Source organism: Trachurus trachurus (assembly GCF_905171665.1).
Source record: "Trachurus trachurus genome assembly, chromosome: 8".
Taxonomy (NCBI): Eukaryota; Metazoa; Chordata; class Actinopteri; order Carangiformes; family Carangidae; genus Trachurus; species Trachurus trachurus.
The window spans coordinates 6,125,062-6,136,832 of NC_139905.1; the positions used below are offsets into that span (position 1 = coordinate 6,125,062).

An 11,771-nucleotide genomic window follows, 5' to 3' on the forward strand; every position below is an offset into this window, starting at 1 on the left:
AACACTCAGATTATCTTTTCCCCTCTTTGCATTGAATCTTTAATGCTTTTAATTCTCACATATTTTATTTTATATCCATATTATCATATCACACACAGACACACACATAGACACACGCACGCACACACACTCATTTACTTATTATTGTAGCTCGACGTTAATTGGAGTTCACACCATAGTACTTGTGACATTTTGATAATCGCACTATTGACTGTTATGTCGGACAAACACTCTTGATTTTTTTTTTCTTTCCTACCAAGTTGAGTGAGAAAAAGAGTGGGCACCAACATGATAATTTAAACAGCGAGATCCATTCACTCACTTTTCATCCTGAGTGGAGCTCAGCACACAGTGTCACTGGAAGTTTTTCTGCTGCTGTTGTTTTTGTTGTTGTTGTTGTCGTTTTTTCTGGCTCAAACGCAAAGTTAAGAGTTTTATTTGCAGAATTAGTGCAAAGTATTAAAAGTTTAATCTTCAAAAACATTCAGATAAGAAGCTTATCCTGAATTTTGTGAATTAAACAACCTGCAAGTTCATTCATGTTTCCGATATCTCTGCCATATTACAAGTCATTATTATCATAATTATAATTATCATCATTTTGTGCTTTAATTCCTTTATGTGTTCATATTTTTTTAATTAACAGAAGTGTGTGACAGAGGCTTTTGAAGTGTGTGTGAAGCTGTGACCTCCATGAAACCAGCTGCAGTTCCTCTAACGGCCACTAGAGTCTGGTCACCCAGGTGAGTCAGTGTCCATAGACTCCTATTAAAAATGTTAAAATGTACATGTTAACACAACTTAACGAGTTCATTTTTTAGTTTTGTTTTATTTAATTGACTCATTTACATGTAATTACAGCTTGATAAATCTGCAGAATTGAGGGCGTGGCCTCTTTGAATGACAGGTGGGTACACGTGGAAGCCGTTGCCCATATTTGGATTAGTGAGGGAGTTAGGAGGCGGAGTCAGACGCTGCCAAGATGGCGATGGTGCAGCACTGACATTTTATTCTATAAGTTACATATTATAACTTTTACTGACACTTGTGTGAACATTTTATATTCGTCCTGTTACATCGTGATCAGTAAATCTGAACATCTGAACTTGAGACCACTTCACCATCATTTATGATGTCATTTCATTTTAATCTAATGTGAGATAATGTGACCTGTAATCTCCCATCTGTGATAATCATAACAATTGTTTTTATATCAACACGATTTGACCAATAACTCTTTTTGTATCTCATCTGGTCACAGACTTTTTATCATTAATGTTACTAAAGATTAATTCAGCTCTGACCTGCAGGTCTGAGTCCAACTGAGTCATCAGACAAATCTATTGTAATAATTGGGAAAGGCAGATTTAATGCTGCTATTTTGTGACATTATGACTTAAAGTTGCGGTGAAACTTTTCAGAATAACACAATAGACCAAATGATGGAGGCAACGGACACAGGCCCAGGTGTATGAGTGTCGGTCCAACGTCACGTCGCGCGTCACCTTAACCCTGCTGTAAATGGATCAGGACATATAAGTGAGTTTGTCCAATAAACAAATAACGTGATTTAACAGAATTAAAAAGTTTATTTTAGCTTCAAAACTGCAAACTGCGTCAATAATCTGTGAAATCTAATCAAAGTTATTTAGAAATCTGACATTTTTCTTTAGATTTCGACTCCTGCACCCTCTCTCTCTCTCTCTCTCTCTCTCTCTCTCTCTCTCTCTCTCTCTCTCTCTCTCTCTCTCTCTCTCTCTCTCTCTTTCTGTGTATGTGTGTCATGAATGTGTTATGCTACAAGGTTACCACATCTAAGGACTGTTAACAACCAACGAGTTTAATTCCGAGGCTGCAGCTCAGCCTTCTTTCAATGCACGAGCTCATGTACAACATAACATCAGGGGGAAATATGCATATTCATAGGCCAAGTCTTCACAAAAAACGCCTTACTGCTGTGTGTATGTGTATGTGAGTGAGTGTGTGTAGTTACATCAGTGTGTGTGTATGTGTATATGTGTGTGTGTGTGTGATGAAGGGGTTACTCGGGATGAGCGCTCTCGTTTTTAAACGTCCTGGATAATGAACAGATGCTGCAAAAATTAGGAAAGAAACATCGACTCCTCCCAGCAGTGCCACTTTGGCCCGGTGAACTGGCACACTGGCGCACACACTGGGCTGTCCTCTCCGGAGCTCCTGGTGCTGCTGCTGGGGAACATTAAGGGACTTGGCACGGCTCTCCTCCGCCAGCCTGCCAGCCTCTCCCTCTCTCCCTCTCTCCCTCTCTCCGGACGGTGGAGGAAGAGGAGGTGCAGTGTGGGGTGTTTTGATAGATGCCCTCTCCCACTGCAGCCCGGCTTCACTTCTTTTTTCTTTTTTCACCCTCTTTTTTTTGTTGCATTGACTCTTTTTTTTTCTTTTTCTTTTTTGGAAATCCATGCAACTTTATCTTCTCCCTCCCTCCCCTTTTCTCTCTCTCTCTCTTTGCTGACGAGGCCACAAAGAATCCAGAGGCCTGAGTACAAGCACAAGCACACAACAACAACACAACAGCAGCAGAGGCCTCGGGGTTTCTTCACATGGTTCAAACCCCCGGTGGTGGTGGTGGTGGTGGCGGCTGCAGGTCTGATTCCCACAGCGGGAGCTCAGACCGGATGCAGGTAGAAGCACCTGCCAAACGGGGAATAAATAAATAAATATATAAATAAATGAATGAATAACATGTTGGAGAAAGTGGTGCTTTTATTCTGAAGCCGAGAGCTGCATGGGCCGTGAAATGTGCAAATAAAAGCAGCACAAAAATAGAAAGAGAGAGATAAAATAAAAAATGATACAGTTTAAAATAAAAAAATAAAAAAATCATCTTTTCACTCTCTCCTTTTATTATTTATATAATATATTATCATAATGTTTCTATATCTTTGTTTTCTGGGCAAAAACACGGAACGAAAAACTGACACAGCCACAAGTGTTTGACTTTTCAGATAAAATATATTTATTTTTTAATTGCAGATAAAGTTTATAATAAAGTTTTCAATTCATTAAATATATTTATTTGATTTTACATTAATCTGAGATTTAAAAACAAAAACTCACATTTTTCGTTACAAAAACACAGTTAAAAACTGGATTTTCCGTGATTAATTGTTATTTTTTTGAAGAATAATCAACAGTAGAAATGTTATTGATCTGTTGGGTAAAATTAATCTGTTATTAACTTTAACTTCAAGGAGATATTTGCATTTTTTAATAAATGAAAAGTCGTTAATGTAGCTATACATTCTATAATAAAATGCTATTAAACGTGGACAGATTCACTTCTGGGGGAATAGCTGGACGAAGAGGAGGAATCACTGGTTGATTGATTGATTTACTGACAGGAAATTATTGGCCACCGTTTGGTCAGTTGCTCCAGAAATAAACAAATGAATGAACCTCACGTGTTTTTTTTTTAATTTTTTAAAATCACACTCGTGTGTTTTTAAATTTTTAATTAACAGTCTCTGAAGATCAGAGTCAAACCGACCAGGGCCCAAAACCTCATGGGTTTATTTCCAATAAAACGGAAATAATCAAACATGCTATAACATAAGCTATTTCTCGTATTATTATTGTTATTATTATTGGTCACCATCTCTCCCATTCAGTTTTTGTGTGTCCGTGTCTGTGTGTCTGTGTGTTTGTGTGTCCGTGCAGCAGCAGCAGCAGCAGCAGCAGCAGAGAGCAACCAGGACATTTTGGGGAACATATGGGTCCCGGGGCAGCGCTCCAAAGCAGCCGGGGTGGCAACGGCTGCCCCTTCCACCGTGTGTGTGTGTGTGTGTGTGTGTGTGTGTGTGTGTGTGTGTGTGTGTGTGTGTGTGTGTGTGTGTGTGTGTGTGTGTGTGTGTGTGTGTGTGTGTGTGTGTGTGTGTGTGTGTGTGTGTGTGTGTGTGTGTGTGTGTGTGTGTGTGTGTGTGTTTAGCATTTTTTATTTAATCATATTTGATATTTCAATATTGAGTAGAAAGGTTCTGGTTGTGTGTGCGTGTGTGATATTGACAATAGATTCACTACACACAGATTGATTTGATTTAAAGAGATCAATATTTATGATGCAACATAGGCTAAATCCATTTTTAAAATGTATAAATATGAAATGTGTGTGTCTCTGTGTTTAAAGTTACAGAAGGGGAAATTGTGAAGTGTGTGTGTTTGTGTATGTGGGGGGTGGACTTCATAATTCATGTCTGATGTTTAATGCATCATGGACGGATGGAAACCAAAGATATAAAAACAACATTTTTATTTTATTTATTTTACATCTAAACAAAAACCCGTGTTTGTTTCCACCGTGGATCTTTATTGTGTTAATTTACACTGAATAAGGTGAGTTTCATTTTCAACAAGTTGGTTTAAACTGCTAATTTAATAATTATTAGACATCTAATAAATTTCTATCAATGTTAATAAAACATTATTTGTGTGTTTTGTTGCTTTGCTTTATTTTTCAGACTCTGTTATTTTCCTGCTGCGACGAACCTGGTCTGAACAAACCTGCAGAAACAGTGTGTAAGTAGTTAACTGCTTTTCTATTGTGATATAAACGTGTTGCATTGGAATCACATTGTGCAGTACCAGTACCAGCACCAGCACCAGCAGCCTGTATACGTGCAGTGCAGTGTAGTTAGTGGGCTGATCCAGGAGCAGCAGCTGCGGACGGAGCTCTCCACGGTGCTGAAACCGACTCCTAATGTCGGAAAATACGGAGCAGACCTCCGTTATTAACCCCGCTGACCCGGAGAGCAGCGCCTGGCACCGAGCTGGGTGTCGCCTCAGCCTGGGATCTGGACCGGTTGAGCTCAGCGTCCACACACACACGCACAGGCCCACACGCACACACGCACACACACACGCACACATGCACACATGCACACACACACTCCTCGTCTTCCTCCTCCTCCTCATCCTCCTCACCCTGCTGCAGGAGTGTTTACACCAAATCTGTCAGGTCTGCAATTAAAAACCCTCCCATACATGTTTTAAAGACTTGTTTTGTAACTTTGAGTTTTCTGCCAAGCAAAGAAGAGAAAGAAAGAAAGAAAAAAAAGAAAGAAAGAAAGAAAAGGAGGCGAGTTGAGTTGGGTTGGCAGCAGGCCTCTCCCTCCCTCCCTCCTGTCCCACTTTAGGAGATGAAGGCCCCGAGGCTCAGACCAATAATCAGCCAATAAATAACAGCACAGACTGATACTTGAGAGAAAAGCTGCAGCTCCTCCATCAAATCCATTTATATACTACTGTACTTCACTAAATCCATGAATAAGACTTATTATTGATATCCCACCGAGTGTGAACCGGAAACACTCTTTACTGTAATACAGCAGCCAATACGGATCGATAGAAGTGAAGGTGGGAGAGGAAAAAAAAAAATCAAGTAGCACAGTCTCATTTATTATCATTTTTATTTTACCACACAGTTGGTTGAATACAAAGTTGAAAGACTTGAATTTTATGAAAAAAAATAAAAATAAGAATAAATAAATAAATATCAGCAACACATGGGATCCCTTCATTTTCATGGACTATTAACATTAATTACAAAAAACAACACAATAAATACGTGCAATAATAATAATAATAATGATAATAATAATAATAATAATAACTTAGTCAACAGCAAATCAAATTTAAATATTGAATTAAAATTCATTTTTAAATAAAAAATACATTTCAATGGCTCAAGAAGAAGAAGAAAAAAAGTTCATGAGAATAAATTAGAATAAAAAAACAAAACAAAATAAGAAATAAAATGTTTGATTTCTTTTTTTTTTCTTGGAACAACTTGAAAACGTTTTGGCCCAGGTCAGGTTCATAAGGTGTTGATTCAAATGTGCAAGTGTGTGTGTGTTGAGTGTGTGTGCTGATGAAACGTACAGTGTTTCTCCCTGGGCCTCGCTGCTGCCTCTGTGGTCTCGTTGGGGTTTTGCATAGATGCGAAACGATTGATTGGGTTTTTTGATCGATTTGATCGATTGATTATAGCTGGAGAACTGGATTCTTCTAAAACTAGGAACCCAACTAAGCAGCACATCGCTCTCTCTGACTGTCTTTCTCTTTTCAGAAATAAAGAAAACAAAAAAATCACCACCAACCTCACAGGATGTGTGTGTGTTGATGTGTGTATGTGTGTGTAAATGTGTGTGTGTGGAGCTGTAGCCAGTGATGTAGCTCGTGGGACATAATAGCCTATAAATAAGTGGGTGAACTCTGACACTTCCTGTCATGTCATCAAAATGCAAACAAGCACCGACACAAACACAAACCACATTTTCAAAAACATCATAGAATTTGAACTTCCGGGTTCTCGATATGATGATTTTTGTTTGTTCTATTATTATTATTCTCATCATCAAATTTCCCTCTGATATCAACCAGCCTTTAGGCTAAATGAACTGGATCAGTTCTATTGCGCAGAATAAAAGAGAAGTGGGTTCAGGTGGATTTTCCCTCCACTACATCCCTGACTAGAGCGACTTCAGTAAAATAAATTATCATAAATAAATTAATAAATAAAACAAAAAACACCGAATGAACATTTTCTCCAGTGGACCAGCGGACCAGAGGCCGCGGATCGATGCTTGATTGTTGGGCTTCGCTTCTTCTCCTCCGTCTTAAAGGGATAGTTCACCCAAAATTGAAATTGCACTCATTATCTTACTCACCCTCATGTCGACTAAGGGCTGGGAGAAGTTTCAGAGTCCTCCGTGGCTTCTCTGAGTTACAGGGGGTCTCTGTGCAGCACTGCATGTCCATATGACGGTTGCCAACGGAGCTCACTTTTCTTCATCCAAAAAGACACACCAAAAAACATCCAAATACCTCCATAGTGCTCGTATGTAATGTCTGTCTTGTATTGAAGCCCCGAAATGCGAAATTGTCCAAATATGACGAACAGGGAAGAGGAGCTTCGAGAAGCTTCCGCTACAAAACAAGATTGAAAAATAGACTTATAAAAAAATTTTCGGGACAGTTACGCATTTCGGGGCTTCAATACAAGACGGACATTACATACGAGCAGCATGGAGGTATTTGGATGTTTTTTGTTGTGTCTTTTTGTTACGAAGACAGTTGGTATCCATTTGCAACCGTTACATGGACATGCACTGCTACGCCGAGACCCCCTGTAACTCAGAGAAGCCACGGAGGACTCTGAAACTTCTCCCAGCCCTTAGTCGACATGAGGGTGAGTAGATAATGAAATCTCAATTTTGGGTGAACTATCCCTTTAATTTTTTTTAATTGTGAAAAAACGCGTTGAGTTCATCGTACACCGGGGCCCGCTCGTGGTGTAAGTGCATGTCGTGGTGGTAAGGCAGGACGTTTTCAGAGTGAATGCCGCTCCGGGCCCCCCCCGAGGAGCCGAACACGAGGCCGTGGGCCCCCCCCGCGGCCCCCCCGCCCCCCCGGGAGCCGGGCAGGCCGGGGTAATGCATAGAGTCGCCTTGGTGCTTCAGGGAAAAGTTTCCGTTGACGCAGAGCGGCGGCGGCGGGCTGAGCGCGCCCTCGTACTCGGGGCTGTTGTACTCCGGGGAGCCCCCCCCGCCGCCGCCCCCCCCGTACATAGAGTCGTAGCAGTAGCCGGGGTGCGTCCGGCTCAGCGGATGCGAGGAGTGTGAGTGCGAGTTCGAGCCCGGCTGGTGGCAGTGGGGGCTCGTGGACAGGCGCGCGCACTGGTACGGGTAGGAGTGCATGGAGAAGGAGCCGGACGCGTACCTGCCCCCCACCACCACGCCGCCCCCCTCCCCGCCCTGGTGGCACTGCTGCTCCGTGAGGAAGTTGCGGGAGTTGAGCTGCAGGCAGCCGGCCACCAGGTTGGTGGTGGGCTGCGACAGCCCCTTGCAGAGGGTCTGCACGTAGGCCACCAGGTCCGGCCGCTTCCCGGAGCGCAGGATCTCCGACAGCGCCCAGATGTAGTTCTTGGCCAAACGCAGCGTCTCGATCTTGGAGAGTTTCTGCGTCTTGGAGTAGCACGGCACCACTTTGCGCAGGTTGTCGAGCGCCGAGTTCAGGTCGTGCATGCGCGTCCGCTCCCGCGCGTTGGCCTTGACGCGTCGCATCCTGGAGCGCTCGATCCGCGCCTGCGTCATTTTACGCTTCTTGGGGCCTCGTTTCTTGGGTCTGTCCCCTCCTCCCCCCGTGTCCTCCCCTCCGTCGTCCCCGTCCTCTCCGTCCACGTCGTCGTCCTCGTCGTCTTCCCCCGCGTGCTCCGAGTGCGTCCGGCTGCCGCCTCGCAGGTCGTCGTCGTCGTCGTCGTCCAGCAGCAAATCGTCGTCACGCGCGTCTCTATCATCCTCGTCCTTCAGCTTGTTGGGCTCGTCGCCGTCGCTGTCCTCGGCCCAGCCCGAGTATTTCTGCACGTCGGGGAGCAGCGAGGGGTCACTGAACAGCCGCGTCAACATGGTGGCTCTGGATGGAGAGAGAGAGGAGGAAAGGAGAATGAGGCCTCAGAAAACACTCATTTAATTTCATTATAACCTTTATTTAAACTCTGAGATATATTGAGGAGTAGCCTCATTTACAATATAGCCTAGGTGAAACACGAAACATATAAGGACAGATTAGAAGACAAGACATTTGAAACATACCGGAAGTTAAAGGTGGTTAAAGGATAAATTGAAACATATATGTGTGTGTAAAAGCAGGAGCAGTTAGAGGTAAAATAAGATGTTAGTTATGGTTTTAAATTAATTGTCCTATTGATAAAAGTGAGATAAGTTTCAAATGGTTTTGCAGAGTGTTCCAGGTTGTAGGTGCACAGGAAGAGAAACTATATATATATACAGACAAACTATAGGCCTATATATCCTAGACAAATAACCAAGTCCAGTTGCTTTCGATTTAAATTTGCTTGAGATGGACAAATGAGAATATTCACAGGCTATATATATACAGTATATACAGGAAGGTTACAACGAGCGAGTCAGGTCGATCAACCTCAATTTGTCCTTTTTGTCACGAAATAAATCGGAGTCATTATTTCTGCTCCAAAGGACAAAAAGGTTTGAACTTGGGGAAAATAATAATAATTAAAAATATATATTTTTTTAAATGGAAAAAGAGAGAAATCATCCCACAGCCAGACGGGTTCCCATTTAATTCCCTGCTGTCATCCGTGTTGCCCTGTCGCGTCCTCTCGCAGCGGGTCCCAGCGGCAGGGGCCACATTACAGGTCCCATGGGGGAGGGAGGGAGGGAGGGAGGGAAGCCCCCCCCACTCTCACTCCTCCTGACGCCCATATATATATATATATACACACACACACTCCTGGCTGCATTCCAGCACTATTCATCCACACCGCGCACCGCCACCTCTCCGCTCAGAGGATTGAGTTTAATTGATGAAGCTAAAGCTGCGTTTAAAGTCACAGCTGATGATTAAATTAAGGCTCATGGACGCAAAGAAAATAAGTAAATAAATAAAAATGAAAGAAAGCTACGGTGGCCTGCGAGATGCACACCTCAAACTTCGATAAAAAATTATAAAATAATGATAAAGATAATAATTTATAGGTGGAAATGTTTTTTAAAAATTGCAACAAAATCAGCTTTTGTTCAGCTTTAACGAACCAAAGTGGAACTGTCAACAGCTTAACCAATAAGCATCTGGTAAAAATAAAATAAAATAGGATAGAATAAATGAATAAAGGAAAGAAAAAGTAAAAAAATAAAAATAAAATAAAAGAATAAATCAATGGATCAGCCTACCACTTGACCAGTAAACGCAGTGGATTAAAATCCGAGGCGGTGCAGGTGATGAGGTCTCTGACAGCTCCACTCAGCCTCCTCTCACTTCCCTCCACAACATGTTTCCTCATGCGCGCACGGCTGTGTGTGTGTGTGTAAGTGTAAGTGTGTGTGTGTGTGTGTGTTAAGTGTGAGTGTGTGAGTGCATCAGCAGCAGCAGACTGAGCTGGAGGTAAAGGAGCCTGTGATGGTTGGCTAATTATCTCGGGGGGGTGTGCCAGGGGCAAAATCTAGTTTTGAAATCTCAGGCTCGGGAGGTTTGCTCAATTAGAAAAAAAAAAAAAACTCAACACAACAACGTTTAATTAACAGAGCGTGCTGCCTACACGAAATAGATTTCACACGTAATTCCGTATGCACGAGTGCATGATTTCAAAGCACCTTGTTTTTTTTCTTTTAACAGATGGAAATCGCTTGTCTCCCTTTAGCTCTCGTTAAATATAAAAAACCCACAAAGTCGCGTTATAGTGGACAGACAGAGAAGAGAAGAGCCGCTGTCCCACCCTTTTCCTTTGCAAACATGCAAATCATCGACAAAAACATCAATAAATAAATCTCCTCCTTATAAAACCGAGACAGACACATTTACACACCTACACGCACAACGTAAAAACGCATCTCATCCTCCACATTCTCTGTCTTTTGTTTCTCTGCTCCAACATCCAGACGCAGGAATCTCTAAATCAAATTAGTGTCCGATATGATCTATTTACAGCCTCACGCTGCCGCCGCCGCCGCCTGCTGCTGCTGCTGCTGCTGCTGATGATGATGATGATGGAGGAACGGGCGACTCCAACCTCTCTTTTGGTTGCCTGCATGATCTTAGCTTTTATATTCCAGGTGGGATTGGATGTCAAAAGTTGAAGGACACACACTCACACAGGAGGAGAGAGAGGGAGAGGGAGGGAGGGAGGGGGTCTATTTGTCCACAGCTCGGCCGTATAGAAATCCCATAAACTGACAAACATGTTATTTTAAAGGTGCCAAGAGCAGAACAGACGCTGTGGATCCAAGTCACTGACATATGGATGGAGATGGAGACTCTATAGATTCACATCCACATGGACCGACGCCAGTGAGTGAACGTGTCTTATAGAGCCGATACACGATAAAAAAAAAAGAAAAAAAAGATGCATAAATAAAAGTGCATTATTAATCCAGCACAGCGCCATATTATTATTAAAGTAGCAGAAGAACCATTAATTGGATAATTTCTTTCTTTCTCTCCTCCATTTTGGAGCCGCTCTTCATCATCATCCTCATCTTTTTTCTGTTTTTTCTTTTTTTAAATAAGTGTTGTTGTTTCTGTTCCAACTCACCTCAGCTCGAGCTCTTCACAGGGGGTCGCAGGGAAGAGAGAGAGAGAGTGAAAGAGAGAGAGAGGAAGAGGAAGAGGAGGAAGAAGAAAAAAAAGAAAAATCCCGCGTTTCAGACCATCTTAATAACGGACCGACCGGGGCGAGCGACGCGCGTGATCAGCTGAGTGCGTGGTTGGAGGTGCGGGGTTGCAGGGTTGCGGGGTTGCAGGTCCGAGTCCGCGGGTCTGGGGTCCGGGTCCGTCGGTTGGTGGCTGCCTCCTCCCTCCGCGCGCACTCGAATAAGCCTGAGCGCTGAGAGCGAACGTGCGTCTTTCTTGGCGCGACTGACGCTGCGTGTGTGTGGATGCGTGAGGGAGTAAAGTGAGTGAGCATGTATGCATGTGTGTGTGTGTGTATGTGTGAGTGTGTGTGTGTGTGTGAGAGAGAGAGAGTGAGTGAGATGGAGAGCTACTGGGGACGGGGGTTACATACCAGCTAAGGCTGCGATGCCAGCGCGCGCGCCCATATGGCTGGCACGTCACCGGCAAGAGCCATCACATGAGGAGAGGCCGGTGATTGACATGCGCCCGCATTCAGAGAGATCTGGCCTCCCGGGGGAGAGAGACACAGAGAGAGGGAGAGAGAGAGAGAGAGAAGAGGAGGAGGAGGTAGAAGAGGAGGAGGTGGTGGT

General features: G+C 43.3%; 1 protein-coding gene across 1 annotated transcript; it reads right to left on the reverse strand.

The window, feature by feature from the left end:
• Window positions 1-7,274: 7,274 nt before the first annotated feature.
• Window positions 7,275-8,438, reverse strand: LOC310989978 (neurogenic differentiation factor 2-like; the record flags this gene model as incomplete). The annotated part of the gene is made up of 1 exon (XM_083977182.1): window positions 7,275-8,438. One exon carries the CDS (start codon window positions 8,436-8,438, stop codon window positions 7,275-7,277), a length of 1,164 nt encoding a protein of 387 aa, XP_083833308.1.
• Window positions 8,439-11,771: the final 3,333 nt, after the last annotated feature.